The sequence below is a fragment of the Aquarana catesbeiana genome, linkage group LG06 (genome assembly GCF_042186555.1).
Source record: "Aquarana catesbeiana isolate 2022-GZ linkage group LG06, ASM4218655v1, whole genome shotgun sequence".
NCBI lineage: Eukaryota > Metazoa > Chordata > Amphibia > Anura > Ranidae > Aquarana > Aquarana catesbeiana.
In genome coordinates this window covers 85,812,807-85,839,310 of record NC_133329.1, presented here as the reverse complement: position 1 = coordinate 85,839,310, position 26,504 = coordinate 85,812,807, and the positions used below count along the sequence as shown (strand labels likewise).

General features: G+C 45.7%; 1 protein-coding gene across 1 annotated transcript in view; it reads right to left on the bottom strand.

Annotated features, from left to right (window-relative positions):
• DRG2 (developmentally regulated GTP binding protein 2) overlaps positions 1 to 8,428 on the bottom strand; it is a 34,521-nt gene extending 26,093 nt beyond the window's left edge. Inside the window, exons 1-5 of the mRNA XM_073636373.1 lie at positions 8,256 to 8,428; positions 3,310 to 3,470; positions 2,383 to 2,472; positions 617 to 677; positions 376 to 466 (exon numbers count right to left, since the gene is read on the bottom strand). Of these exons, the coding sequence (XP_073492474.1) occupies positions 376 to 466; positions 617 to 677; positions 2,383 to 2,472; positions 3,310 to 3,470; positions 8,256 to 8,319 (467 nt within the window). The 5' untranslated portion in view covers positions 8,320 to 8,428. The remainder of the gene's footprint in view (positions 1 to 375; positions 467 to 616; positions 678 to 2,382; positions 2,473 to 3,309; positions 3,471 to 8,255) is intronic.
• Between the last annotated feature and the right edge of the window lie 18,076 nt (positions 8,429 to 26,504).

The window sequence follows — 26,504 nt, the reverse complement described above, 5'->3', positions numbered from 1 at the left end:
GGGAAGTCTGCACACAAATGCAGCATGTCTAAGAATGCCCACTACACCCATCAAAGCCTTTTTATATCAGCTTAAAGTGGTTCTACCGACTGAAGGTTTTTTTTTACCTTCATGCCATTGGAGCGTGCCTGCTTGGGTGCCCCCATTGCAAGCTCTTTGCTCTGCAGGCAAGAGGTGGATTGGGGCCGCTCTGTGCAAACTTTTCTTTGCTTGTTCAAGCAATGCATGGCTGGTGGGAGGGGACATAACTTCTTATAAAAGATCACAGCACCTTGCCTCAGTACTTCTCCCAAAAGCAGCCCCCCCCCCAAATAAAAAAAATAAATAAAAAAAAGAGTGTTTTCATGAACTTCATGGCTTCATGAACATACTGACCTTTGGACCTCACCCTTTGTGGCGTCCAACATCATGATGACAACGTCCGATGTTCGAGCCACAGCGATTACCTGCCGTCCTCGTCCCTTCCCTGAAATATAACAATAAATGTTTAAAGTCACATCTATTATTATGTAAGGGAGGGTCTTTCTGATATCCCTAAACATGGCACCCAAATGATAATCAAGCCCGGGCTATAGAACAAATAAACGCCAAGTAATAAGCCATGTGATGGTCTTACCCTGGGATGCCCCTTCAATGATTCCGGGAAGATCTAGTAGCTGTATGTTTGCTCCTTTGTACTGCAAGCAAAAAGAAAGGAAGAAATAATAATAAAAAAATTTAAAAAAATAAAAAAAAGAAGTAGGATATAAAAATGTTGTTCAGCCTCCTGACTGTGATATGCCCCGTTAAAGTGGGTGTAAACTCCCATGCATGAATTTTACCTATAATAAGGCTTACCTATGGGTACCGTTTAGGAAATATTTACTTTAGATACAGCCAATGACGTCACCGGCGCATGCGCTCCGAAGGAACGGCCACCCATGCTGTTCCTTCAGAGTCCTATGTCATAAATGGCAGCTCCGGTGCGCATGTGCGGGAGTGATGTCATCATGGGTCCGGCCACTCACACAGCCGCAGTCCACAAACCCAGAAGTGCCTTTAGCGGTGACAGCGCGGCGCTGGGAGGCTTCGTTATAAGGCAAGTTTCACATAATGTGCTAGTATGCGATGCAGGCATTATTTCCCCCACTGTCAGCAACAGTAGGGCATAGTTCCTCACAATGGGGCACTAGTCCTCGTGCTCACACCAAATGATGGCGCACTATGCCTCCCACTAACACCAATGATGGGGCACTATTTCTCCCACTGACACCAAAGATGGGGCACTATTCCTCCCACTGACACCAATGATGGGGCACTATTCCTCCCACTGACACCAATGATGGGGCACTATTCCTCCCACTGACACCAATGATGGGGCACTATTCCTCCCACTGACACCAATGATGGGGCACTATTCCTCCCACTGACACCAATGATGGGGCACTATTTCTCCCACTGACACCAATGATGGGGCACTATTCCTCCCACTGACACCAATGATGGGGCACTATTCCTCCCACTGACACCAATGATGGGGCACTATTTCTCCCACTGACACCAATGATGGGGCACTATTCCTCCCACTGACACCAATGATGGGGCACTATTTCTCCCACTGATAATAATGACGAGGCACTATTTCTCCCACTGATACCAATGATGTGGCACTATTCCTCCCACTGACACCAATGATGTGGCACTATTCCTCCCACTGACACCAATGATCGGGCATTATTACTCCGCTTAAGACGAACAATGGGGCAGTGTTTACTCCCACTGACACTTTCTTCTCCCACTGGCCACAGCTTGGCCCCCCTAAAGTTTGAAGGACAGTAAAGTGGCCCTTTGTTTGGAGACCCCTGCTGTAATGTAAGGGCACGTTTAATGTTGCGAATAGGGAGATAAAGGGAGGGGGGCAGCATATGGTAAAAAACAGGAGGTTCGCCTGCATTTTCATAGTCCCCCCTTTACGCTGCAAAGGCTGCTCCTTCTGACTTGTACAAATCATGCCAAAAATTGGAACATTCAACAGGTAGTATTGCCACACGTGCCCTGGTCAAGTGGATAGGGCAATGAGCGACTATGAGCAATGCCTGCAGTTGCGGTGTGGCATTTACATGGTTAAAACAGACAAGGAACCGGCAACATATCACCCCATCCACTTGTATAGGCTGCATTCAGCGGGTGGTACTGCCCGAGGAACAAGACAGGAGATACAATTCTTGCCACACGGCAAAAGCACCACAGCAAGTGTACAACTCCGTCCAGCTTCCTTTGCAGCTTAAGGGGGGGGTATGGAGGTAGGTAAAATTGTGGCTCAACCACCAATTTTTTTTTTTTACAGCCCTCCAACCACAAGTGTAAACATAGCCTTATAAATTCCGTTTAAGGCATGCTCACCTCTATGACTCCAGGAATGCAGGTCAGGGTGGTGAACTCATAAGAAGCAGCCTCACTGGCTGTGGATGTCATTAAGCTCAAGAAGGTGGACTGCAATTAAAAATAAAATGTCAATATATAATAAAATGAATAATATACAAATATATAATAAATGAACATTATACAAATAATAAATGAATAATCTAGAAATATATAAAAAAATGTATATTATACAAATATATATAATAAATGAAATATATACAAATATATATTAAATGATTATACAAATATATATTAAATCAATATTCTACAAATTTAAAATAAATATAATACAAATACATAATAAATTAATATAATACAAATACATAATAAAGAATATACAGTATACTGCAACCAGTATATGTTTATTGGGATTTTTTTTTTACCAAAAGTATGTAGCAGAATACATATTGACCTAAACTGATGAAGAAATTCGATTTTTTAATTTTTTTTTCTTGGGTGTGTTTTATAGCAGAAAATAAAAAATACAGTTTTTTTTTTTTTTTCCAAAATTGTCGCTCTTTTTTTGTTTATAGCGCAAAAAATAAAAACTGCAGAGGTAATCAAATACCACCAAAAGAAAGCTCTATTTGTGGGGGGGGGGGGGGGGGAGGACAATTTTGTTTGGGTACAGCGTCGCACGCCCGTGCAATTGTCAGGTGAAGCGACGCAGTGCCGCATCGCAAAAAATGGCCTGGTCATTAAGGGGGTAAATCCTTCCGGGGCTGAAGTGGTTAAACTTCATTGCCATGTTGAGGGGGAGGCTGGATGGGGGAGGGGTGAACCGGGTAAGGCTTTGAATGTTGGTAGCCCTCCATCTGCCCAAATCCCTTGATGCCTCAAATTCAGGAGCCATTTCAGGGTATAATGCATTAAAAGGTAGTGAACTATAAATGAGCATATACTGACCTTACCAACAGAGGGGAACCCGATCAGTGCCACCCGGGCATCTCCAGATTTCATAACATCGAAGCCCTCTCCCTTGGCGGCAGCCGATTTGGACGGCTCCAGAAGCTGGGCGCGGTACTTGGCGAGTTTAGCCTTCAGCAGACCCAGATGGTATTCCGTGGCTGGAAGAGGAAGACAGAAGTGGGTCACATGACACGCAACGCCATTGAAGCATCACGTCCAAAACCCAACACGTTATTTTTAACTGCTTTCCCCATTTTTAGTTTTCACATCAAAATGCCCAAGGGGTAGGGGATCACTAGCTGGTAACTGCTAACAAATTTACAGAGCGATCAGATAAAAATAAAAGTAGAACTGAAGGCAATAATCTTGTTTTTGGTTTTGGATGGAGAGAAGAGAGATTTGAACCCCTTTCAGGTTTTTCATTTTGATGTTTTACGCTTTTGTATCGTCTACCTTTGCATGTCCATTGAATAAAAAAAAAATTTGATGTGTGTGTCCACCGTTATGGCCGAGTCACACTTTTGCAATGTGGAATGCGTACGTTATTGCAACATGCATTAGTGTAGCAAAAAAGGAAGTTCTGGACAGCCGCACTCAGGAATATAGCCTTTATTAGTAAAAAGTCCAACGAATACAAGCCACAGCAAAAAATGGGACTAATGAGCTGACGCGTTTCACACTTAACAGTGCTTAGTCACAGCTATGGCTAAGCACTGTTAAGTGTGAAACGCGTCAGTATGTTTGTCCCATTTTTTGCTGTGGCTTGTATCTGGACTTTTTTTTTACTAATAAAGGCTATATTCCGGAGTGCGGCTGTCCAGAACTTCCTTTTTGCCTCATGTTGCTTTATGCTTAGCGGCCCAGTGGTGTCCAAACTATGGCCCTCCAGTTGTTAAGGAACTACAACTCCCATCATGCCTAGTCATGTCTGTGAATGTCAGAGTTTTACAATGCCTCATGGGAAGTGTAGTTCCGCAACAGCTGGAGGGCTGTAGTTTGGACATCCCTGCCGGTACCTGGTGTTCCAGTTCCGAGGAGAGCGCTATATCCACATTTCCACCTGGAGCGGTGATCCCTTTCCCTTCCAACATAATCAATGAGCACAGACCCCCCTTGGTCAGAAGAGCAGCCAATCGGCTCTCCTCTACTTGCGTCCGTCAGACGCGAGTGAGGAAAAGCCGATACACGGCTCTTCCTGTTTAGATCGTGATCAGCTGTGATTGGCCACAGCTGATCACGCGGTAAAGAGTCTCCTTACCTAGATCGGAGTTGCGGTGTCAGACTGACACGCCGCAACAACGATCGCTGCGCAGCGGCTTGTTATCCTGATCACGCCCCGGTCAGGATAACACAACCACTTTGCCGACGTCATATTACTTGCTACATGGTGGGCGGCAAGTGGTTAAATACCACCAAAGGAAAGCTCTATTTGTGTGAAAATAAACACTAAAAATGTCCTATGGGTACAGTGTTGTATGACCGCGCAGTTGTCATTTAACATGTGGCAGCGCCCGGTATTGAAGGGGTTAAATGGCACGTTAAGGCCCAATTCACACTAGGAGTAGCGGAAACACGCCTTTTATTTTTTTTTATTTTTTTTGGGCGGTTTTTGCGCAGCATGCATAGGGTAGCCCATTCACTTGTAAGGGCTGCCCTATGTGTGTCATAGAAACTGCCGACGCCTTTTCAGGCGGTGAGCTTCTCGCGTCTGGGGCGCCATTAAGAACGAATGGCACCGCATATGTATGCATGTGCACATTCCTGGGAAAGCACGGGTGTGATTGGAGTCTAGGACAATGCAGCCCCAAGGCACATGCGCTGCAACACACACGTGCTACTATGACAAAATTCGGAACGCTCGCTCTCGTGCGTTGGCGGCCTAGTAAAAATGAATGGCCTACCCCAAGGCCCCCTTTTCACGTCCGAGTCCCGGTTCACATATATGCAATGCGGGAAACCAGCGCGGGCTTTCCTAATCGCACGTCACCTGCCAGCCGTTCACACCGCCATATGCAAACTGCTGCGGGTGTCAGTGTAAAGTTAATGACATCCCCCCACAGATCGGTTCTTGGATCGCAGTGCGAACTGTCAAATGGTGCAGGAATCGAATCACAATGCAATCCGATTCCAGTGCGGACCAAAAAAAAAAAAAAAAGGGTCCTGCACCATTTTGGTTGCGAATGCAATGCAAATTCTGCCATACAAACGTTCTGGTTGAATTCACATCGCACAGACATCGCATGTGATCTGCCGCAGCAGTGCGGTGCGAATCACACACGATGTCTAACGACGCACCAGTGTGAACTCAGCCCGAGTGTTTTGTAGAGCTGCACAATTAATCGTTATCGTGATTTTTTTCCCCCTTGCGATCTTGACAAGGTATTTCCCGATTTTTTCTATGCAGAGAATTCTCTCTGCTCTGCTGAAGCCGACAGCCGTCAAAAGAAAGGAAAAAAAAAAACAAAAAAAAAAAAACGGGCAGTCTGCCAAGAATCACAACATTCTTTAGCAGTGGAACTTAAGTATAAACATTGTAACTATTTGTCCTTTAGATCAAAGGGATAGACTTTGGTGTGTAAATGAGGGAATTTTAACCACTTGCCGACGGCTGGCCGCCCAAGGATATCCTGGGCTTTGTGGTGGTATATCTGAATGATGCCTGAAGCTACAAGCATTATTCAGATATCGGCGTTTTCAGCTGGCGATTTCCTACACCACAAGAATGATCATAGCGGCTGATCAGCCGCTAGATCATTCTTACGGGCGGCGAGAGGGGACATCCCCCCTCTGCTTCTACCGACTCACCTCTGCGATAGTAGGAGAACGGATCAGCCGGCCCCGGATGTCCACCATAGAGATTTCCGGCGGATCATATGGCCGCTAGAGTCTCTATGATCGTCGGAGGCCGGGCGCGATGTTATGACGTCACACCCAGCCTCTGCATTAAAAAAAAAAAACGTTGTCGCCTCGGCTGCGAAGCCGCGATCTTTTTTTTATTTCAGGCTTCCCAGCCTAGAGGTGAGATGTGGGGTCTTACTGACCCCATATCTCACTGTAAAGAGGACCTGTCATGCCATATTCCTATTACAAGGATGTTTACATTCCTTGTAATAGGAATAAAAAAAAAAAAAAAAATGTTTTGATCACTAAGTGTCAAATTAGAAAATTTTCACGTAAAATTAACAACATTAATAAAAAAAAAAAATTTCAAGCGCCCCTGTCCCTGTGTGCTCCCAGAAGCGAACGCCTACGTAAGTCCCACCCACATACCCTGTTTCCCCGAAAATAAGACCTAGCATGATTGTCGGTGATGGCTGCAATATAAGCCCTGCCCCCCAAATAAGCCCTAGTTAAAGTCCTTGTAGGTCTTATTTTCAGGGTAGGGCTTATTTTTGGGGAAACAGGGTAGGGTTTATTTGGGGGGTAGGGCTTATATTGCAGCCATCACTGACAATCACGCTGGGTCTTTTTTTTTCGGGGAAACAGGGTATGAAAACGGTGTTCAAACCACACATGTGAGGTATCACAGCAAACATTAGAGCGAGAGCAATAATTCTAGCACTAGACCTCCTCTGTAACTCAAAACATGTAACCAGTAAAAATTTTTTAAAGTGTCGCCTACGGGGATTTTTAAGTACCAAAGTTTGGCGCCATTCCACGAGCATGTGCAATTTTGAAGCGTGATATGTTAGGTATCTATTTACTCGGCGCAACTTCATCTTTCACATTATGCAAAAAAAAATTGGCTAATATTACCGTTTTTTCTTTTTTTAAAGCCTGAAACTGTTTTTTTTTTTTCCCAAAAAAACGCGTTTGAAAAATTGCTGCGCAAATACCGTGCGAGATAAAAAGTTGCAATGACCGCCATTGTATTCACTAGGGTCTCTGCTAAAAAATGAATAAATATTATATATATATAAATAATATGTTTGGGGGTTCTAAGTATTTTTTTTGCAAAAAAAAAAAAAAAAGGATTTTAACTTGAAACCAACAGAAAAGTTTTGGTGTTTAACCACTTGCCCACCAGGCCAATTCTGACACTTCTCTCTTACATGTGTAAAAAGTCTTAATTTTTTTGCTAGAAAATTACATAGAACCCCCAAACATTATATATATACACATATATAGATATATATTTTTTTTTTGGTAGAGACCCTAGAGAATAAAATGGTGGTTGTTGCAATATTTTATGTCACACTGTATTTGCGCCATTCATATAGCGGTCATTCAAATGCAATTTTTTGGGGAAAAAATTACACTTTAATGAATTAAAAAAAAAAAAAAAAAAAAAAAAAAAAAACTAAGCAGTAAAGTTAGCCCAATTTTTTTTGTATAATGTGAAAGATTTTACGCTGCGAGAATCGTGATCTTTTTATTCTAAGCAAAAAAACAAAACAAAATCGTGATTCTCATTTTGGCCAGAATCGTGCAGCTCTAGTGTTTTGTAAAACGGACAGAAAACTGCATTTTTACACACGTTTACAAACAGCGCGTGTCAAACTTGCAGCGCCATTTATTGCTAATGGCACCCTTAACGTTGAAAGAAGACGCAAAGCAACGCTTTGACCAAACGCGCGGTTCAAAAATGCACAACGCTCAAGATGAGCTGAACTTCTGCATTTGCTGTGCGGAGGGGAACTTGTTGTAATGAATAGGCTGCCCTGCGAACGCAGCTAAAAAAAAAACGCAAATAATTGTGGTGCAAGTTTTGCGCAATTCTTAATTACTGAATGCAGACTAATGCAACGTACAAGGATAGTGACGTGTGAATGGGCCCCTAGACACCTCCACCTTCTTCTAGTTACAGCAGCTGTCTGAGGAACTACAACTCCCAGTAATCCCAGGCCTTGCTGGCAATTGTATTCCCCCCCCACACAGTTGGAGTACCAACCACACACATGGTCATCTTCCCCTCCCCCGTTATGGTAGGCCCTTCCCCCCACCTTTATTCTTCTGGGTCCTGGCGATCTCCTTCTCAATCTCTGAAATCTTCTCCAGGATCCCCATGTCTGCGGCCTGCCACCTAAACACCCGCACCGCAAAAGAGCACGGTACTCAGAAGCCGGGGAACAGGGCGGAGACAGGCCACTACTGTCATCACTCCGCGCAGCCGCACCGACGGCCATCTTTGATGAGGGCAATATGCCCACAGGTTAAAGTTTCTGACGTTTGCTGATGTAAAAAAAAAAAAAAAAAAAAACAACCAAACGAAAAGAAAATTCAGCTGACAATATGGCATGTAAAAGGGTGTTAGATGTCAGCAGTTTCTAAACAAGTTCTGGCTAAAAAGAAAAGAAAACCTGAGCTGTCCTGAAAATACTTTTGTTTCCTGGATGTCCCGTTGGAACTTTGTTTAGACGCCTTTCACACTGAGGCGCTTTTTGCTATAAAAAAAAAAAAAAGCGCCTGAAAATCTCACGAAAATCTATTTCCATTAAGATAAATAAATGCTTTTACACTGGGGCGGTGCGCTAGCGGGGAGGTGAAAAAACTCTTTGGCTACTTTCACACTGGGGCGTTGGCGGTAAAGCGCCGATATTTTTAGCACTGCTTTACCAGCATTTTTGCAGTCCTTTTCGGCTGCTAGGGCATAGTTGCCAACATTGAAAAAAAATTTTAGGGACACTTTTTTGGCTGTAGGCGGAGTCTTGTTTTAATTAGGGGGAGGGGCATGCATTTGTGGGCGTGACAGCAAGGGGGAAAGCAAAATGTGGCGCGCTGCGGCGAAAATGGGCGTGGTTTACGCGGAATAGTGGGCTGTCTTAAACGGGTGTGGCTCAAAGGGGGTGTGGTTAGAGTCTGAGATGAATGAGGGATGGAGAGGGAAAGGGGGGGAGAGGGATGGAGGGACAGCAGCCCCAGATCCTACACAACAATGAAAATATGTGTATTCTAGAAAGTTTAACAATCAGCAGATAAAGATACTCCAAACACCTGGTGTCAGCACTTCAATCATCCCGGCACCATGGTTGTTATGGTGTCAAGATGATTGAAGTGCATTATTTCTATTATTACATTGTAATATAAAATGAAATCATTCAACTCACCATAATGCTGAATCAGTGGGATCCCTGAGCGTGTCACTTGCGACGTCACCTGTCACCAGCCGTCCGTCCTTGCGTCAGATGTCCCAGCAGAGTCGGTCCTTGCATCAGGTGCCCCCAGCAGAGTCGGTCCTTGCATCAGTGCCCCCAGCAGAGCCCCCCTTACATCAGATGTCCCCAGCGGAGCCCCCCCCTTACATCAGATGTCCCCAGCGGAGCCCCCCTCACACCAGGAGTCCCCAGCGGAGCCCCCCTCACACCAGGAGTCCCCAGCGGAGCCCCCCTCACATCAGGAGTCCCCAGCGGAGCCCCCCTCACATCAGGAGTCCCCAGCGGAGCCCCCCCTCACACCAGGAGTCCCCAGCGGAGCCCCCCTCACATCAGGAGTCCCCAGCGGAGCCCCCCCTCACATCAGGAGTCTCCAGCGGAGCCCCCCTCACATCAGGAGTCCCCAGCGGAGCCCCCCCTCACACCAGGAGTCCCCAGCGGAGCCCCCCTCACACCAGGAGTCCCCAGCGGAGCCCACCTCACACCAGAAGTCCCCAGCGGAGCCCCCCTCACACCAGGAGTCCCTAGCGGAGCCCCCCTCACACCAGGAGTCCCCATTGGAGCCCCCCGTCACATCAGGAGTCCCCAGCAGAGCCCCCCTCACATCAGGAGTCCCCAGCGGAGCCCCCCTCACATCAGGAGTCCCCAGCGGAGCCCCCCCTCACATCAGGAGTCCCCAGCGGAGCCCCCCTCACATCAGGAGTCCCCAGCGGAGCCCCCCCTCACATCAGGTGTCCCCAGCGGAGCCCCCCCTCACATCAGGTGTCCCCAGCGGAGCCCCCCCTCACATCAGGAGTCCCCAGCGGAGCCCCCCCACACCAGGAGTCCCCATTGGAGCCCCCCGCACATCAGGAGTCCCCAGCGGAACCCCCCCTCACATCAGGAGTCCCCAGCGGAGCCCCCCTTCACATCAGGTGTCCCCAGTGGAGCCCCCCCCACTTTAGGAGTCCCCAGCGGAGCCCCCCCTCACATCAGGAGTCCCCAGCGGAGCCCCCCTCACATCAGGAGTCCCCAGCGGAGCCCCCCCACATCAGGAGTCCCCAGCAGAGCCCCCCCTCACATCAGGAGTCCCCAGCGGAGCCCCCCTCACATCAGGAGTCCCCAGCGGAGCCCCCCCTCACATGAGGAGTCCCCAGCGGAGCCCCCCCTCACATCAGGAGTCCCCAGCTGAGCCCCCTCACATCAGGAGTCCCCAGCGGAGCCCCCCTCACATCAGGTGTCCCCAGTGGAGCCCCCCCTCACATCAGGAGTCCCCAGTGGAGCCCCCCTCACATCAGGTGTCCCCAGTGGAGCCGCCCCTCACATCAGATGTCCCCAGTGGAGCCCCCCTCACATCAGATTCCCCCAGCGGTGCGCCCCCCTCACATCAGGTGTCCCCAGTGGAGCCCCCTTACATCAGATTCCCCCAGCGGTGCGCCCCCCCCCCCACCTCAGGTGTCCTAATAGGAGGATACTGTCTCCCTCTGCCGGCCGCATGGCTAGAACCCCCGCCCCTTTCCATAACAGACTGGCAGTGGGGCGAGGCGGAGCGGGGCGGAGGGTGGGCGGCGACGCAGGAGCTCTGTCTAGCCCCCTCCAGCCATCTTCCTGGTCTTCTTAAAAATGGCGGCCGGCGGAGACAATGTCTCCGCCGGCCGCGGACCTCTAGCGGCGGCAAAAATCCGTGAAGAACCGGATTTCTCGGGACATTTACCGGGAAACAACAAAATCGGGAATGGAGTCTAAATCCTGGGAAATCCGGGACAGTTAGTAACTATGCTAGCGGGGTGCTTTTAACCCCCGCTAACGGACGAAAAAGGGTTAAAAACGCCCAAGCTGCAGCGGCGCTTTGCCGGCACTTCGGCGGCACTGCTCATTGATTTCAATGGGCAGGGGCGCTGTAGGAGCGGTGTATACACCACTCCTACAGCGCCTCAAAGATGCTTCTTGCAGGACTTTTTTACCATCCTGACAGCGCACTGCTCCAGTGTGAAAGCCCTCGGGCTTTCACACTGGAATGAGAGGAGAGGCTCTTTACAGGCGCTTTGCAGGCGCTATTTTTAGCGCTATATCACCTGTAAAGCGCCTCAGAGTGAAAGCAGCCTTTGGAGCATGTTTGGAGAGCTAAAAAAAAAAGCCGCCCTCTCCATTGAAATGAATGGGAAGCGCCTCAAAAGCACACAAAAAGCACCTCAAAATGGTTCTTTTGAGTCACATAACTTTCAAAAAAGCGCACTGCTAACGCCTCAAAAGCGCCCAGCATTTTATGGGCAGTTTTCAAGCGCCTCAGTGCGAAAGGGGTCTTAATGTTTTGAGGGTAGACATAAAGATTTTATATAAAATAAAAAATAATATACTATACAATAGCTCACAAAAGTGAGTACACCCCTCACATTTTTGTAAATAATGCATAACCCTATGCATGTGTGAAGAACGCCCAAAATGTTTATAAAAAACGTGGAGTATGGCTTTCATTACTTTGAATCACTGGTCACATATGAAAATAAGGCATGTTATATAAAATGATATATAGTATCTCACAAAAGTGAGTACACCCCTCACATTTTTGTAAATATTTTATTATATCTTTTCGTGTGACAATACTGAAGAAATGACACTTTGCTACAATGTAAAGTAGTGAGTGTACAGCTTGTATAACAGTGTAAATTTGCTGTCCCCTCAAAATAACTCAACACACAGCCATTAATGTCAAAACCACTGGCAACAAAAGTGAGTACACCCCTAAGTGAAAATGTCCTAATTGGGCCTAATTGGCCATTTTCCCTCCCCGGTGTCATGTGACTCGTTAGTGTTACAAGGTCTCAGGTGTGAATGGGGAGCAGGTGTGTTAAATTTAGGGTTATCGCTCTTAATCTCTCATATTGGTCGCTGAAAGTTCAACCTCATGGCAAAGAACTCTCTGAGGATCTGAAAAAAAGAATTGTTGCTCTACATTAAGATGGCCTTGGCTAGAAGAAGATTGCCAAGACCCTGAAACTGAGCTGCAGCACGGTGGCCAAGACCATACAGAGGTTTAACAGGACAGGTTCCACTCAGAACAGGCCTTGCCATGGTTGACCAAAGAAGTTGAGTGCACGTGCCTCAATATCCTCAGCTTCATATCCAGAGGTTGTCTTTGGGAAATAGACGTATGAGTGCTGTCAGCATTGCTGCAGAGGTTGAAGGGGTGGGGGGTCAGCCTGTCAGTGCTCAGACCATACGCCGCACAATGCATCAAATTAGTCTGCATGGCTGTCATCCCAGAAGGAAGCCTCTTCTAAAGATGATGCACAAGAAAGCCCGCAAACAGTTTGCTGAAGACAAGCGGACTAAGGACATGGAGTACTGGAACCATGTCCTGTGGTCTGATGAGACCAAGATAAACGTATTTCGTTCAGATGGTGTCAAGCGCGTGTGGTGGCAACCAGGTATGGAGTACAAAGACAAGTGTGTCTTGCCTACAGTCAAGCATGTTGATGGGAGTGTCATGGTCTGGGGCTGCATGAGTGCTGCCAGCACTAAGGAGCTACAGTTCATTGAGGGAACCATGAATGCCAACATGTACTGTGACATACTGAAGAAGGGCATGATCCCTCCCTTCAGAGACTGAGCCACAGGGCAGTATTCCAACATGATAACGACCCCAAACACACCACCAAGATGACCACTGCCTTGCTAAAGAAGCTGAGGGTAAAGGTGATGGACTGGCTAAGATTGTCTCAAGACCTAAACCTTATTGAGCATCTATGGGGCATCCTCAAATGGAAGGTGGAGGAGTGCAAGGTCTCTAACATCCACCAGCTCCGTGATGTTGTCATGGAGGAGTAGAAGAGGACTCCAGTGGCAACCTGTGAAGCTCTGGTGAACTCCATGCCCAAGAGGGTTAAGGCAGTGCTGGAAAATAATGGTGGCCACAAAAAATATTGACACTTTGGGCCCAATTTGGACTTTTTCACTTAGGGGTGTACTCACTTTTGTTGCCAGTGGTTTAGACATTAATGGCTGTGTGTTGAGTTATTTTGAGGGGACAAAAAATTGACACTGTTATACAAGCTGTACACTCACTACTTTATATTGTAGCAAAGTGTCATTTCTTCAGTGTTGTCACACGAAACGATATAATAAAATATTTACAAAAATGTGAGGGGTGTACTCACTTTTGTGAGATACTGTATATCATTTTATATAACATGCCTTATTTTTATATGTGACCAGTGATTCAAAGTAATGAAAGCCATACTCCACGTTTTTTATAAACATTTTCGGCGTTCTTCACACATGCATAGGGTTGCCACTTTTTCTTCAAGCGAAACCCGAACACTTCAGAAGCACGCAGTAATTTTTTTTAGCATACACTTAGGGTACTTTCACACTGGGGCAGGGGTGTTAGCGCTTTTAACCCCCGCTAGCTTCTGAATAAAGGGTTAACCGGTTCAATACAGGGCATTTTCACCCCCTTCCTTCCCAGGCCAATTTTTAGTTTTCAGCGCTGTCGCACTTTAAACGACAATTGCACGGTCGTGCGACGTTGTACCCAAAAAAAATTGACGTCCTTTTTTCCCCACAAATAGAGATTTATTTTGGTGGTATTTGATCACCTCTGCGGTTTTTATTTTTTGCGCTATAAACAAAAGAAGAGCGACAATTTTGAAAAAAACACTATATTTTTTACTTTTTGCTATAATAAATATCCCAATTGTTTTAAAAAAAAAAAAAATTTTTTCCTCAGTTTCGGCCGATACGTATTCTTCTACATATTTTTTTGTAAAAAAAAATCGCAATAAGCGTATATTGATTGGTTTGCGCAAAAGTTATAGCGTCTACAAAATACGGGATAGATTTTCACACGCACCGGGTCCCGAGCAACGCACCGGGCGCGCGCGCCCCCTAGACGGCTGGGAATCCCAGGACGTCATATGACATCCACCCAGGATGGGAGATCCCATCCCAGGACGTCATATGACTATAGCTGGGTATTGAAGTGGTTAATAACGCCCGCATAGCGCCGCTGCCAAAGCGCTTTGCAGGCACTTCAGCAGCGGTGGCTTTTGATTGCAATGGCAGGGGCGGTGGAGGAGCGTTGTATACACTGCTCCCACACCGCCCCTCAAGATGCTGCTTGCAGGACTTTTTCTAATGTCCTGCAAGCGCACAGCTCCAGTGTGAAAGCACTCGGGCTCACTGGTGCTGCATGGGAGGTGTTTTTCAGGTGCCGTACAGGCGCTATTTTTAGCCCTTTAGCACCTGAAAAATGCCTCAGTGTGAAAATAGTCTAAAGGATTGTAACAGACTTGGGACACCTTTGGGCACGCTAAAAAGAATGGTAATGTGGCGCACATAGTGCCCCCTCACCCTCCTGTCAGGCCTTGTTCGGAGCCACATTCCTGTCTGAATAACGTGTCCTGGTTTCCGGTGTGCTGAAACCCGGACACATGATTCAAAACCCGGAGTGACCAGGTGAATCCTGGACAGGTGGCAACTCTACACATGCAGCCAGGAGATGGTAAAACGAGGCGGTTGAGTAACAATTTTACACCCCCAACTCCCCTAACAGTGACATACGGCTGCTTATGGCTCCATACATGAAACAGCATGTCACTTTTGGCGGGCTTTACAGCCTCTGAATGCGACAAATGCAGGTCAATGGGGCCTCACTGCAACCACGTGCAATGCACGTGCATAGCTCCCAACTATCCCTGATTTCGAGGGACCAAACTCACTCATCCATGTCTTTATGGACCTTGCTTTGTGCACTGGTGCGCAGTCATGTTGGAACAGGAAGGGGCCATCCCCAAACTGTTCCCACAAAGTTGGGAGCATGAAATTGTCCAAAATGTCTTGGTATGCTGCCTTAGGCATTCCCAATCAAACAACCTATACCATAATCCCTGATCCACCAAATGATTTGGACTGGGATGCCATTAAAGTTCATGTGAGTGTAAAGGCAGGCGTCCCAATACTTTTGGTAATATAGTGTAACTGGATCTGCGATTGGAGCGCCACACCACGAGTTCAAAGTCAAGATACAAATTTGTTCAAGTTTGTAAAATTAGGTGGGAGACCATACAAGAAAGCCAACAGGAGCCAAAACTTGCTCCCTTCATCAGGGCCTAAGGACGGGAAATATTGTATATGGACTGGAGATACAAAGTGTATAATAATTTATCCAATTAAGTGATGTGCTCATTAACAGCTGGTTTAAGTAGCCTGCTGACTAGCACTGTGCTTCATCACTTGATTGGTTAAAACACCATATAGTTTGTACCTCCAATCTGTATACATTAATTTCAAAACTTAAAGCCTGATTGAAAGAGTATGAGTTTGGGCCCCTGAAACATGTTGGCTTTCTTCCACCAGATACCTTTGTATCTGGACAATGAATTTGTGGTGTAGTGCTTCAATCTCTGATCCATTTATTTATATTACAAACCAAGGTACCTATAGAAATCCCTTGGTATGTAGAAGCCACCACCCTAGAATTCTAACAACCTTTATAAATACCACTTTATCACTATTGGATAACAATACCAAGTATTAACTCCAGGATTCCAGCACTACTTATCCATTCCTCCAATAGTGGAGTAGTATGTGACAGGTTACTGCTACTTTAAAGAGAAGGTATAGTGGTCTTTCTTTATTAGGGTTATGGATCAAAAAATAAAATGTTTTTGTTGTTTAATTCTGAAATATTGCATCTTCTGTATTCTCATTTACAGGCATTTCCCCCTCCCCCTTAATGCGTTTAAAAAATAAAAGATGCGTTTACAGACTTCAATAGCTTAAGCTCAAATTGGCACACAAAAATGAGCAGCACATATGAGTGGCTCCACCTACCCTCACTATATGGATCTGCCTGAAATTTCAACCAGAGACAAGGGGGTTGATTTACTAAAGGTGCAGAGGCCATTTCTTTAGCAAGGAGAATGTTGGTGAATAAGGTGAAGCTGTGTTTACCTTATCCAATCCATGTGCAGGGGTTACATAGTTACATAGTAGGTGAGGTTGAAAAAAGACACAAGTCCATCAAGTCCAACCTATGTGTGTGATTATGTGTCAGTATTGCATTGTATATCCCTGTATGTTGTGGTCATTCAGGTGCTTATCTAATAGTTTCTTGAAGCTATCAATGCTCCCCGCTGAGACCACCGCCTGTGGAAGGGAATTCCACATCCTTGCCGCTCTTACAGTAAAGAACCCTCTACGTAGTTTAAGATTAAACCTCTTTTCTTCTAATTTTAATGAGTGGCCACGAGTCTTGGTAAACTCTCTTCTGCGAAAAAGTTTTATCCCTATTGAGGGGTCACCAGTCCGGTATTTGTAAATTGAAATCATATCCCCTCTCAAGCGTCTCCTCTCCAGAGAGAATAAGTTCAGTGCTCGCAACCTTTCCTCATAACTAAGATCCTCCAGACCCTTTATTAGCTTTGTTGCCCTTCTTTGAACTCGCTCCATTTCCAGTACATCCTTCCTGAGGACTGGTGCCCAGAACTGGACCGCATACTCTAGGTGCGGCCGGACCAGAGTCTTGTAGAGCGGGAGAATTATCGTTTTATCTCTGGAGTTGATCCCCCTTTTAATGCATGCCAATATTCTGTTTGCTTTGTTAGCAGCAGCTTGGCATTGCCTGCCATTGCTGAGCCTATCATCCACTAGGACCCCCAGGTCCTTTTCCATCCTAGATTCCCCCAGAGGTTCTCCCCCCAGCGTATAGAATGCATTCATATTTTTGCCACCCAAATGCATTATTTTACATTTTTCTACATTGAACCTCATTTGCCATGTAGTCGCCCACCCCATTAATTTGTTCAGGTCTTTTTGCAAGGTTTCCACGTCCTGCGGAGAAGTTATTGCCCTGCTTAGCTTAGTATCGTCTGCAAATACAGAGATTGAACTGTTTATCCCATCCTCCAGATCGTTTATGAACAAATTAAATAGGATTGGTCCCAGCACAGAACCCTGGGGCACCCCACTACCCACCCCTGACCATTCTGAGTACTCCCCATTTATCACCACCCTCTGAACTCGCCCTTGTAGCCAGTTTTCAATCCATGTACTCACCCTATGGTCCATGCCAACAGACCTTATTTTGTACAGTAAACGTTTATGGGGAACTGTGTCAAATGCTTTTGCAAAATCCAGATACACCACGTCTACAGGCCTTCCTTTATCTAGATGGCAACTCACCTCCTCATAGAAGGTTAATAGATTGGTTTGGCAAGAACGATTCTTCATGAATCCATGCTGATTACTGCTAATGATATCGTACGTATTACTAAAATCCTGTATATAGTCCCTTATCATCCCCTCCAAGAGTTTACATACTATCGATGTTAGGCTAACTGGTCTGTAATTCCCAGGGATGTATTTTGGGCCCTTTTTAAATATAGGTGCTACATTGGCTTTTCTCCAATCAGCTGGTACCATTCCAGTCAATAGACTATCTGTAAAAATTAGGAACAACGGTCTGGCAATCACTTGACTGAGTTCCCTAAGTACCCTCGGATGCAAGCCATCTGGTCCCGGTGATTTATTAATGTTAAGTTTCTCAAGTCTAATTTTAATTCCGTCCTCTGTTAACCATGTAGGTGCTTCCTGTGTTGTGTCATGAGGATAAACACTGCAGTTTTGGTTACTGAAGCCCCCCGATTCACTCGTGAAGACTGAGGAGAAGAATAAATTCAATACCTTCGCCATCTCCCCATCCTTTGTAACCAGATGTCCTTCCTCATTCTTTATGGGGCCAATATGGTCTGTCCTCCCTTTTTTACTGTTTACATACTTAAAGAATTTCTTGGGATTTTTTTTGCTCTCCTCCGCTATGTGTCTTTCATGTTCTATCTTAGCTGTCCTAATTGCACGCTTACATTTCTTATTGCATTCTTTATAAAGTCTGAATGCTGAGGATGATCCCTCAACCTTGTATTTTTTGAAGGCCTTCTCCTTTGCTTTTATATGCATTTTTACATTGGAGTTAAGCCATCCAGGACTTTTGTTCGCTCTTTTAAATTTATTACCCAATGGGATACATTGGCTAATGCCCTTATTTAATATGCTCTTAAAGCAAACCCATCTCTCCTCCGTATTCTTTGTTTCTAATATTTTATCCCAGTTTATGCCTTTTAGCAAGGTTTGTAGTTTAGGGAAGTTGGCTCTTTTGAAATTCAGTGTCTTTGTATTCCCTTTATGTTTCCTATTTGTGTGATTTATACTGAAACTAATTGACCTGTGATCACTGTTACCTAAATTGCCCCGCATTTCCACATCCGTGATCAGGTCTGTATTGTTGGTAATCAGTAGATCCAGTAATGTTTTATTTCTAGTTGGTGCGTCTACCATCTGACCCATAAAATTGTCCTGCAAGACATTAAGGAACTGGCGAGCCTTAAATGAATGTGCGGTTCCCTCCGCCCAGTCTATGTCTGGATAATTAAAATCCCCCATTATGATAACACTTCCCATTCTTGCTGCTAATCCAATTTGTGATAGGAGATCCGTCTCCACTTCCTCCCTCAGGTTTGGGGGCCTATAGCATACTCCCAGTATTATTTTCCCCTTAGCTTTATCCCTTTGGAGCTCTACCCATAAGGATTCCACCTCCTCTCTAGCTCCCTCAGTGATGTCATCTCTCACATTCACTTGTACATTATTCTTGATATATAGGCATACCCCTCCCCCTTTTTTACCCTCTCTATCCTTGCGGTATAGGGTATACCCTTGAATGTTTGCCAGCCAATCATGAGAGCTGTTGAACCAGGTCTCTGAAATTCCCACAAAATCCAAATCCTCCTCGTACAACAGTATCTCTAGTTCACCCATCTTGTCCGCCATGCTCCTGGCATTGGTGAACATGCCACATAGTTTAGACCGGTCGCATATTGTCCTCGTATTGGGTGTTTCGAGATTGCAACTAGGACTTGCTACTATACTCACCTTGTGTTTTTGTGCTTTGGTTAACCTACCACTAATGCCCCCAATACTAGCCTCTGGAATATCTTCCGCGCTGGCTATCTCTGCCTCTGGACCCTCCCCCCCATCGCCTAGTTTAAAAACCCCTCTAACTTTTTGGCCATCTTCCTTCCCAGCAGATCTGCACCCTCCTCATTTAGGTGCAGTCCGTCCCTTCTATAGTACCGGTTACCAACTGAGAAGTCGGCCCAGTCCTCCAGGAACCCAAACCCCTCCTTACTACACCAGCTCTTCAGCCACTTGTTTACTTCCCTAATCTCCCTCTTCCTTTCTGGTGTGGCTCGATGTACCGGTAGTATTCCTGAGAATACTACCTTGGAGGTCCTTTTCCTCAATTTAGCTCCTAAGTCCCTAAAATCGTTCTTTAGGACACTCCATCTGCCTCTGACTTTGTCATTGGTGCCAACGTGCACCATGACAGCCGGGTCTTCCCCAGCCCCTCCCAGTAATCTGTCCACAAGATCCGTGATGTGCCGAACCCGAGCGCCCGGTAGACAACATACTGTTCGGCGCTTCAGGTCTTGGTTACAGATTGCCCTCTCTGTCCTTCTAAGAATTGAGTCCCCTACCACCAGAATCTGTCTTTCCTTTCCCTTTGCTGCCCCCCCACTCTCACTGGAGGAGTTCTTCCCCCGGCAGCTAGGAGAGTCCCTCATCTCCAGCAGTGCTGGTCCCTGACTGGTTTCACCAATGACACTCAAAGTAGCGTACTTATTGGGATGCTCCAGTCCTGGATCGGCCTCCCTGGCTTTTCCCCCTCCTGACTGTCACCCATCTACTCTTTGCTAGTGCCAGCACCTCTTTGTCTCCACCCGCCTCTGTGCTGGCCCCTGCCGGCACCTGCCGTGTACGTTCCTGGCTCTCATTTAGTATGGAGGGACTTCTCAGTGCTGACAGTTGCTTCCCCAGATTCAGAACCTGGGCTTCCAGGGAAACAATGTGCTTACATTTTGCACAGCAGTATTCGCCCTCGATCTGATGATCAAGGGTTGGAGGTGTGTGTATATATATATATATATATATATATATATATATATATATATATATATATGTATATATATAAATTCTGAGCACATAATTGGGTATACAGATTGATCACATTTTCAGCTTGTTCACTAATACTAACTCTTGTCAGGGGTTGGAGGTGTGTGTGTAAATATATAATATTTTTTTTTCTTTCCTAGTACCTAATTTTGATATTCAGATTGATCCCACTTTCAGCTTAGTCACTAACACTAACTTGGCACAATGAACATGCGCTTTGCAAGGTGACCTGTGAATTGACCTCAGAGTATCTGAAAGGAGACCATTACTGCTATATTCTCTGTTTAGATAAACCATAGTGCTTCAGGATTTTTGTCCTATTTTAAATGTTGATTTGTAAAAACAAACTGTGTACATAGTAAAATAATACATTTAAGTAAAAGTGACCTGAATGCAATACAGTTTTCCTTTTTTAAGTAATGTATAATTATTATTTTAATTTTTTTTACAACTGTAGCAATGGCCCCGACCCTGAAGGGCTAATGATGACCTCCAGAGTCAGGGAGAGCTGACATCCTTCCTTGTACAGTGGGTTACCAGGCATGGTGGGTGTGATGCAAGAAGAAATGATGGGCGCCAGCCACTTTTTTAATGCGAACAAGACATTTATTGTCTCTTAACAGAACTGTGGAAGAGAGGGTTAGGGCCAGGACACATTCGAGTAGATGCAGTCATAATTGGCAGACTCCGAGACTTCTGTAGGTAAACAGCTATACAGTGGAAGGCCTCCAGCCGGACAACACTTCTGAATAGGTAGGACCGCTGTCTCCTATGACAACTAATCTTGCAACAGTCACTAAAGGTAGTGGTACATAACTCTTGGTAACCCAGAACAGTCCTTTACTTATCTCACAGTATCCCACTGTAGCTCTTCGCTAGACTTCCTGTTCCCAGTCATCACTGGATCCCCTGAGCTCCTCCACAGCTATCCCGCTGTATACTCCTCAAGCGTCACCCCCTCTATCCTGCTGGGTCCCTGGCTTGGCACTTGTTGATGCTTTCCCACTTCTTCGCCATCCCCGGCTGGTAAGAAGACTGCTCTGGTCTTGCTCAAGCCTACTCACAGTAGTCTCTGGTAGTAAGATGGATGGTCCCTTAGTGGCGACAGCTTCCCTACTATCTCCGACCACAACTGGTTCCCAGTCCGGCTGAACCTTCTCAACTCGGTTGGACTCAAATCCTGCAGTCCCAACTCTACGCTTCTTCTCCTGCACCTGAATAGGCCTCAGGCAGCCTAGTGTCCCTGGGATAGGTCTCAGGCTTCCGGCCTAGTAACCCGGGGCAACATAACACACGTCCACCCAGACAGCTGTCCAGGTGGCACAGAACACCGATCACCTGACTCCATCCAAATAAATAGGCTCTCCCAGCAGGCCAATTGGCTGAGATACCCCATCCATTCATGATCTGACCTTGCTAAACCCATGTCATCCTAATGTCACCAGCAACAGTGCCACCTAGTGACAGAAGAGAAAAGGTGCAGCAATTCCAGAATTAAAGAGGAATCAATTGATCTTCTAACAATTAACCAGGACAATTACCACCTGGCAAACTAAATTTGTTAGCAACCCTGCATAAACACCAGGGTGCTACACAACCTTGCACCAAATGGCAATAAATTAATAAATTCTATATTTCAATGTGGCAACAGTGAAATTATCAAAAAAAAAAAAAATCACTTTTTTTTTTTTTAATTAAAAAGCCATCCTTGCGCTCCAGTCTAGTGTTTTTGGTTTGATTACATTAATGAATAAAATGTATTATTATATTACTTTTTATAATTAGTTATTTATTAAATTATAACTTACGGTTTTGTGTTTCAAACGTTATCATACCCGGGATGTCTACTAAACCCTTTTTTGGACAGATTTAAGTGAGTTATTCCTAAAAATTTCAGGCCTACAATTTAAAACAACAAATTTCCCAAACAATGTACCGCTTTGATATTCAAAAATACTGACATAATCAGACCTCCAGGGAAGTTAAAGTGGATGTAAACCCCATTCATGAAATTTAACCTGGGCACAAATTTCTGTAGTGTTTACTTATCCCTCTCTCCCCAAAGCCCTAAGTCCCGTGCCTTTCTGCTGCTCCATTCTAGGGATGAGCCGAACACCCCCCGGCTCGGTTTGCAGCAGAACATGCGAACAGGCAAAAAATTTGTACGAACACCGTTAAAGTCTATGGGACACAAACATGAATAATCAAAAGTGCTCATATTAAAGGCTTATATGCATAGTATTGTCATAAAAAGTGTTTGGGGACCTGGGTCCTGCCCCAGGGGACATGTATCAATGCAAAAAAAAAGGTTAAAAATGGCTGTTTTTTCGGGAGCAGTGATTTTAATAATGCTTAAAGTGATACAATAAAAGTGAAATATTCCTTTAAATTTCGTACCTGGGGGGTGTCTATAGTATGCCTGTAAAGTACATGTGCATGTTTCCAGTGTTAAGAACAGTCCGAGAGCAAAATTACATTTATAAAGGTAAAAAAGTTATTTAAAAGTACTCGCGGCTATTAACCACCTCACATCCGCACTATGGCCGAATGACGGCCACAGTGCGGACCTGAATTCCCTGGAGGCCGTCATATGACGGCCTCCCCTGTGTGTGCTCCCTGCGCGCGCCGCTGTGCACGCCCCCTGCGCGCGCTGTGATCGAGTCACTGAGACTCGGGTGATCACCGATCTAAGTAAGGGGCCGGTCCCGGCCCCTTACCATGTGATCAGCTGTCAGCCAATGACAGCTGATCACATGATGTAAACAAAAGATCGGTAACCTTTTTTTTTTTCTACTCACGCTGACAGCGTGAGTAGAAAAAAAAGCCGATCTCTGGCTCAGATGTCAGGGACATCAGTCCCAAAGAGGAAGAGGCACATCTGCCTCATCAGTGCCCACAAGTGCCACCTATCAATGCCCACCAGTAGTGCCAATCACTGCCACCCAGCAGTGCCCATCACTGCCATCCATCAGTGCCCATCACTGCCGCCTATCAGTGCCCATCAGTGCCGCCTCATCAGCGTACATCAATGAAGGAGAAAAATGACCTGTTTTAAATTTTTTATAACAAAATATAAAAAATAATTTTTTTTTTTCCTTTAAATTCAGTTTTTTACTTTTTTTTAACAAAAAGTAAAAACTGCAGAGGTGATCAAATACCAGCAAAAGAAAGCTCTATTTGTGGTGAAAAAAATGATAAAAATTTCATTTGGGTACAGTGTTGTATGACCGCGCAATTGTCATTCAAAGTGCGTCAGCGCTGAAAGCTCAAAATTGGTCTGGATAGGAGGGGGGTTTAAGCGCCCGGTAAGCAAGTGGTTAATGAATACACATAAAAGCCATTGAAAAAAAAAAAGGCACAGGATTCCCCCACAGCCCATTACCAGGATCTTTGGGTCTGGTATGACTATTAAGGGGAACCCCGAACCAAGATAAAAAAAAAAAAAATTGCGTGGGGGTCCCCTCAAATTCCGTACCAGGCCCTTCAGGTCTGGTATGGATTTTAAGGGGAACCCCGTGCCAAAATTAAAAAAAAAATGGCATGAGGGTCCTCCCACAAATCCATGCCAGACCCTTATCCGAGCACGCAACCTGGCAGGCCGCAGGAAAAGAGGGGGGGGACAAGAGAGCGCCCCCCCCCGATCCGTACCAGGCCACATGCCCTCAACATGGGAAGGGTGCTTTGGGGTAGCGGCTCCCCCAAAGCACCTTGTCCCCATGTTGATGGGGACAAGGGCCTCATCAACCACCCTTGCCCGGTGGTTGTGGGGATATGCGGGCGGGGGGCTTATCGGAATCTGGAAGTCCCCCTTAACAAGGGGACCCCCAGATCCTGGCCCCCCTCCTGTGTGAATTAGTAATGGGGTACAAATGTACCCCTACCATTTCAGAAAAAAAAGTGTCAAAAGTATTAAAAAAGACAATAGCTGTTTTTTGACAATCCCTTTAATAATGTCTTCTTCTTTCCCCCTTAGGTTTTCTTCTTTTCCTCCATCTTGTTCTTCCCCCGCTTCTTCCTCTGTTTCTTCCTCCGGCATCTTCTTCCCCGTTTTTACATAAACAGGTGACCCCGCCCCCCTCTGACACCACGGGGGAAGCCATAGGGAAGTCCCTGTGCGTCAGAGAAGGGCAGGGTCACCGTGTGGCCCCGTCCTCGGTTATATAAGATCTGTCACAAGAACAGAAGCGTCACACAGCGGGAGACTCCCATTGAGGCGGATCGTCGAAGCGGGGAAGAAGAAGCTGGAGGAAAAGACCGGAGGAAGAAGTAGAGGAAGAACAAGATGGAGGAAGAAGGAGAAAACCGAAGGAAGACCAGAAGAGGATGGAAGAAGAAGCGGGGAAAGAAGACATTAATAAAGAAATTGTCAAAAACCGGCTGTCTAACATTTTTGACACTTTTTTTTATGAAATGGAAGGGGTACACTTGTACCCCATTACCAATTCACACAGGGGGGGCCCGGGATCTGGGGGTCCTCTTGTTAAAGGGGGCTTCCAGATTCTAATAAGCCCGCCCGCATACCCCCACAACCACTGGGCAAGGGTTGCGGGGATGAGGCCCTTGTCCCCATCAACATGGGGACAAGGTGCTTTGGGGGGCTGCTACCCCCAAAGCACCCTCCCGATGTTGAGGGCATGTGGCCTGGTACGGTTCAGGAGAGGGGGGCGCTCTCTCGTCCCTTCTTTTCCTGCAGCCTGCCAGGTTACGTGCTTGGATAAGGGTCTGGTATGGATTTTGAGGGGGACCCCCACGCCATTTTTTTTTTTAAATTTGGCGCGGGGTTCCCCTTAATATCCATACCAGACCTGAAGGGCCTGGTATGGAATTGGTGGGGACCCCCACACAATTTTTTTTTTTTTAATTTCGGTTCGGGGTTCTCCTTAATATTCATACCAGACCCAAAGGGCCTGGTAATGGACTGTGGGGGAATCCCATGCCGTTTTTTTCAATGACTTATGTGTATTGCCGGGACCGACAATTCATTAATAGCCACGAGTACTTTTAAATGACTTTTTACCCTTTAGAAACGTCATTTTGCTGTCGGACTGTTCTAAACAAGGGAAACATGCACCACTTTACAGGCATACTATAGACACCCCCACCCCCACAGAATTTAAAGGAATGTTTCACTTTAAGCATTATTAAAAATCACTGCTCCCGAAAAAAACGGACATTTTTAAAACTTTTTTTTTTGCATTGATACATGTCCCCTGGGGCAGGACCCAGGTCCCCAAACACTTTTTATGACAATAACTTGCATATTAACCTTTAAAATTAGCACTTTTGATTTCTCCCATAGACTTTTAAAGGGTGTTCCGCGGCTTTCGAATTTACCGCGAACACCCCGTATTCGGCGAACAGCCAATGTTCGACCCGAACATAAAGCTCATCCCTACTCCATTCCTCCGTTATCAGCATAATTTCTGACAACCTTTCAGATAAAAGCAGCTGGAAATTTGTGTCGGGGAGGGAACTTAGAGATGGTTAAGCAGAGAGCTTGTCTACTAACAGCACAGCTCTGCACGTTCTTTCGCTCCTCTGCCTGGAGGAGGGGGTGTGCCTTTCCTCCAATCAGCTCACACAGTGTATTCCCAGACATACCTCCTACTGCTGAAACAGGAAGAAAGATTTCTAACACAATTTGCACTTTATAAAGAATGTAGCAAGCTGAAGGCAGCAGATATACATGTAAAAACTTATGTAGGAAGATTTGGTTCATCCATGTGTATTATCCGAGGCTGTTCACTTCACTGGGTATATATGTGAGGGTTTACATCCACTTTAAAATAAAAAAATATAAGTTATTTGATTAAGCCCTGGACCATAATGAAAAATACACAAAAAGCCACTATCAATTCCATTTATTCTCACGAGTCCCTCGTATCTGGCTGGGGGAGTCACACGTAAGAGCAGCAGACTTTCAATTTTGGAATGACATTTGCATATGCCTGACTGTCATATTAAATATTTGTAATGTAAACATTTTTTACAAATCTAAATTGTCAGCTTGCTTTTGAGTTTTCAACCCCCCCCCAGCCCCACACACACACGCCATTGTATTATCTTCAAACACATTTTGGTTTAGGTGAAATAAAAGACACAACCAGTGAA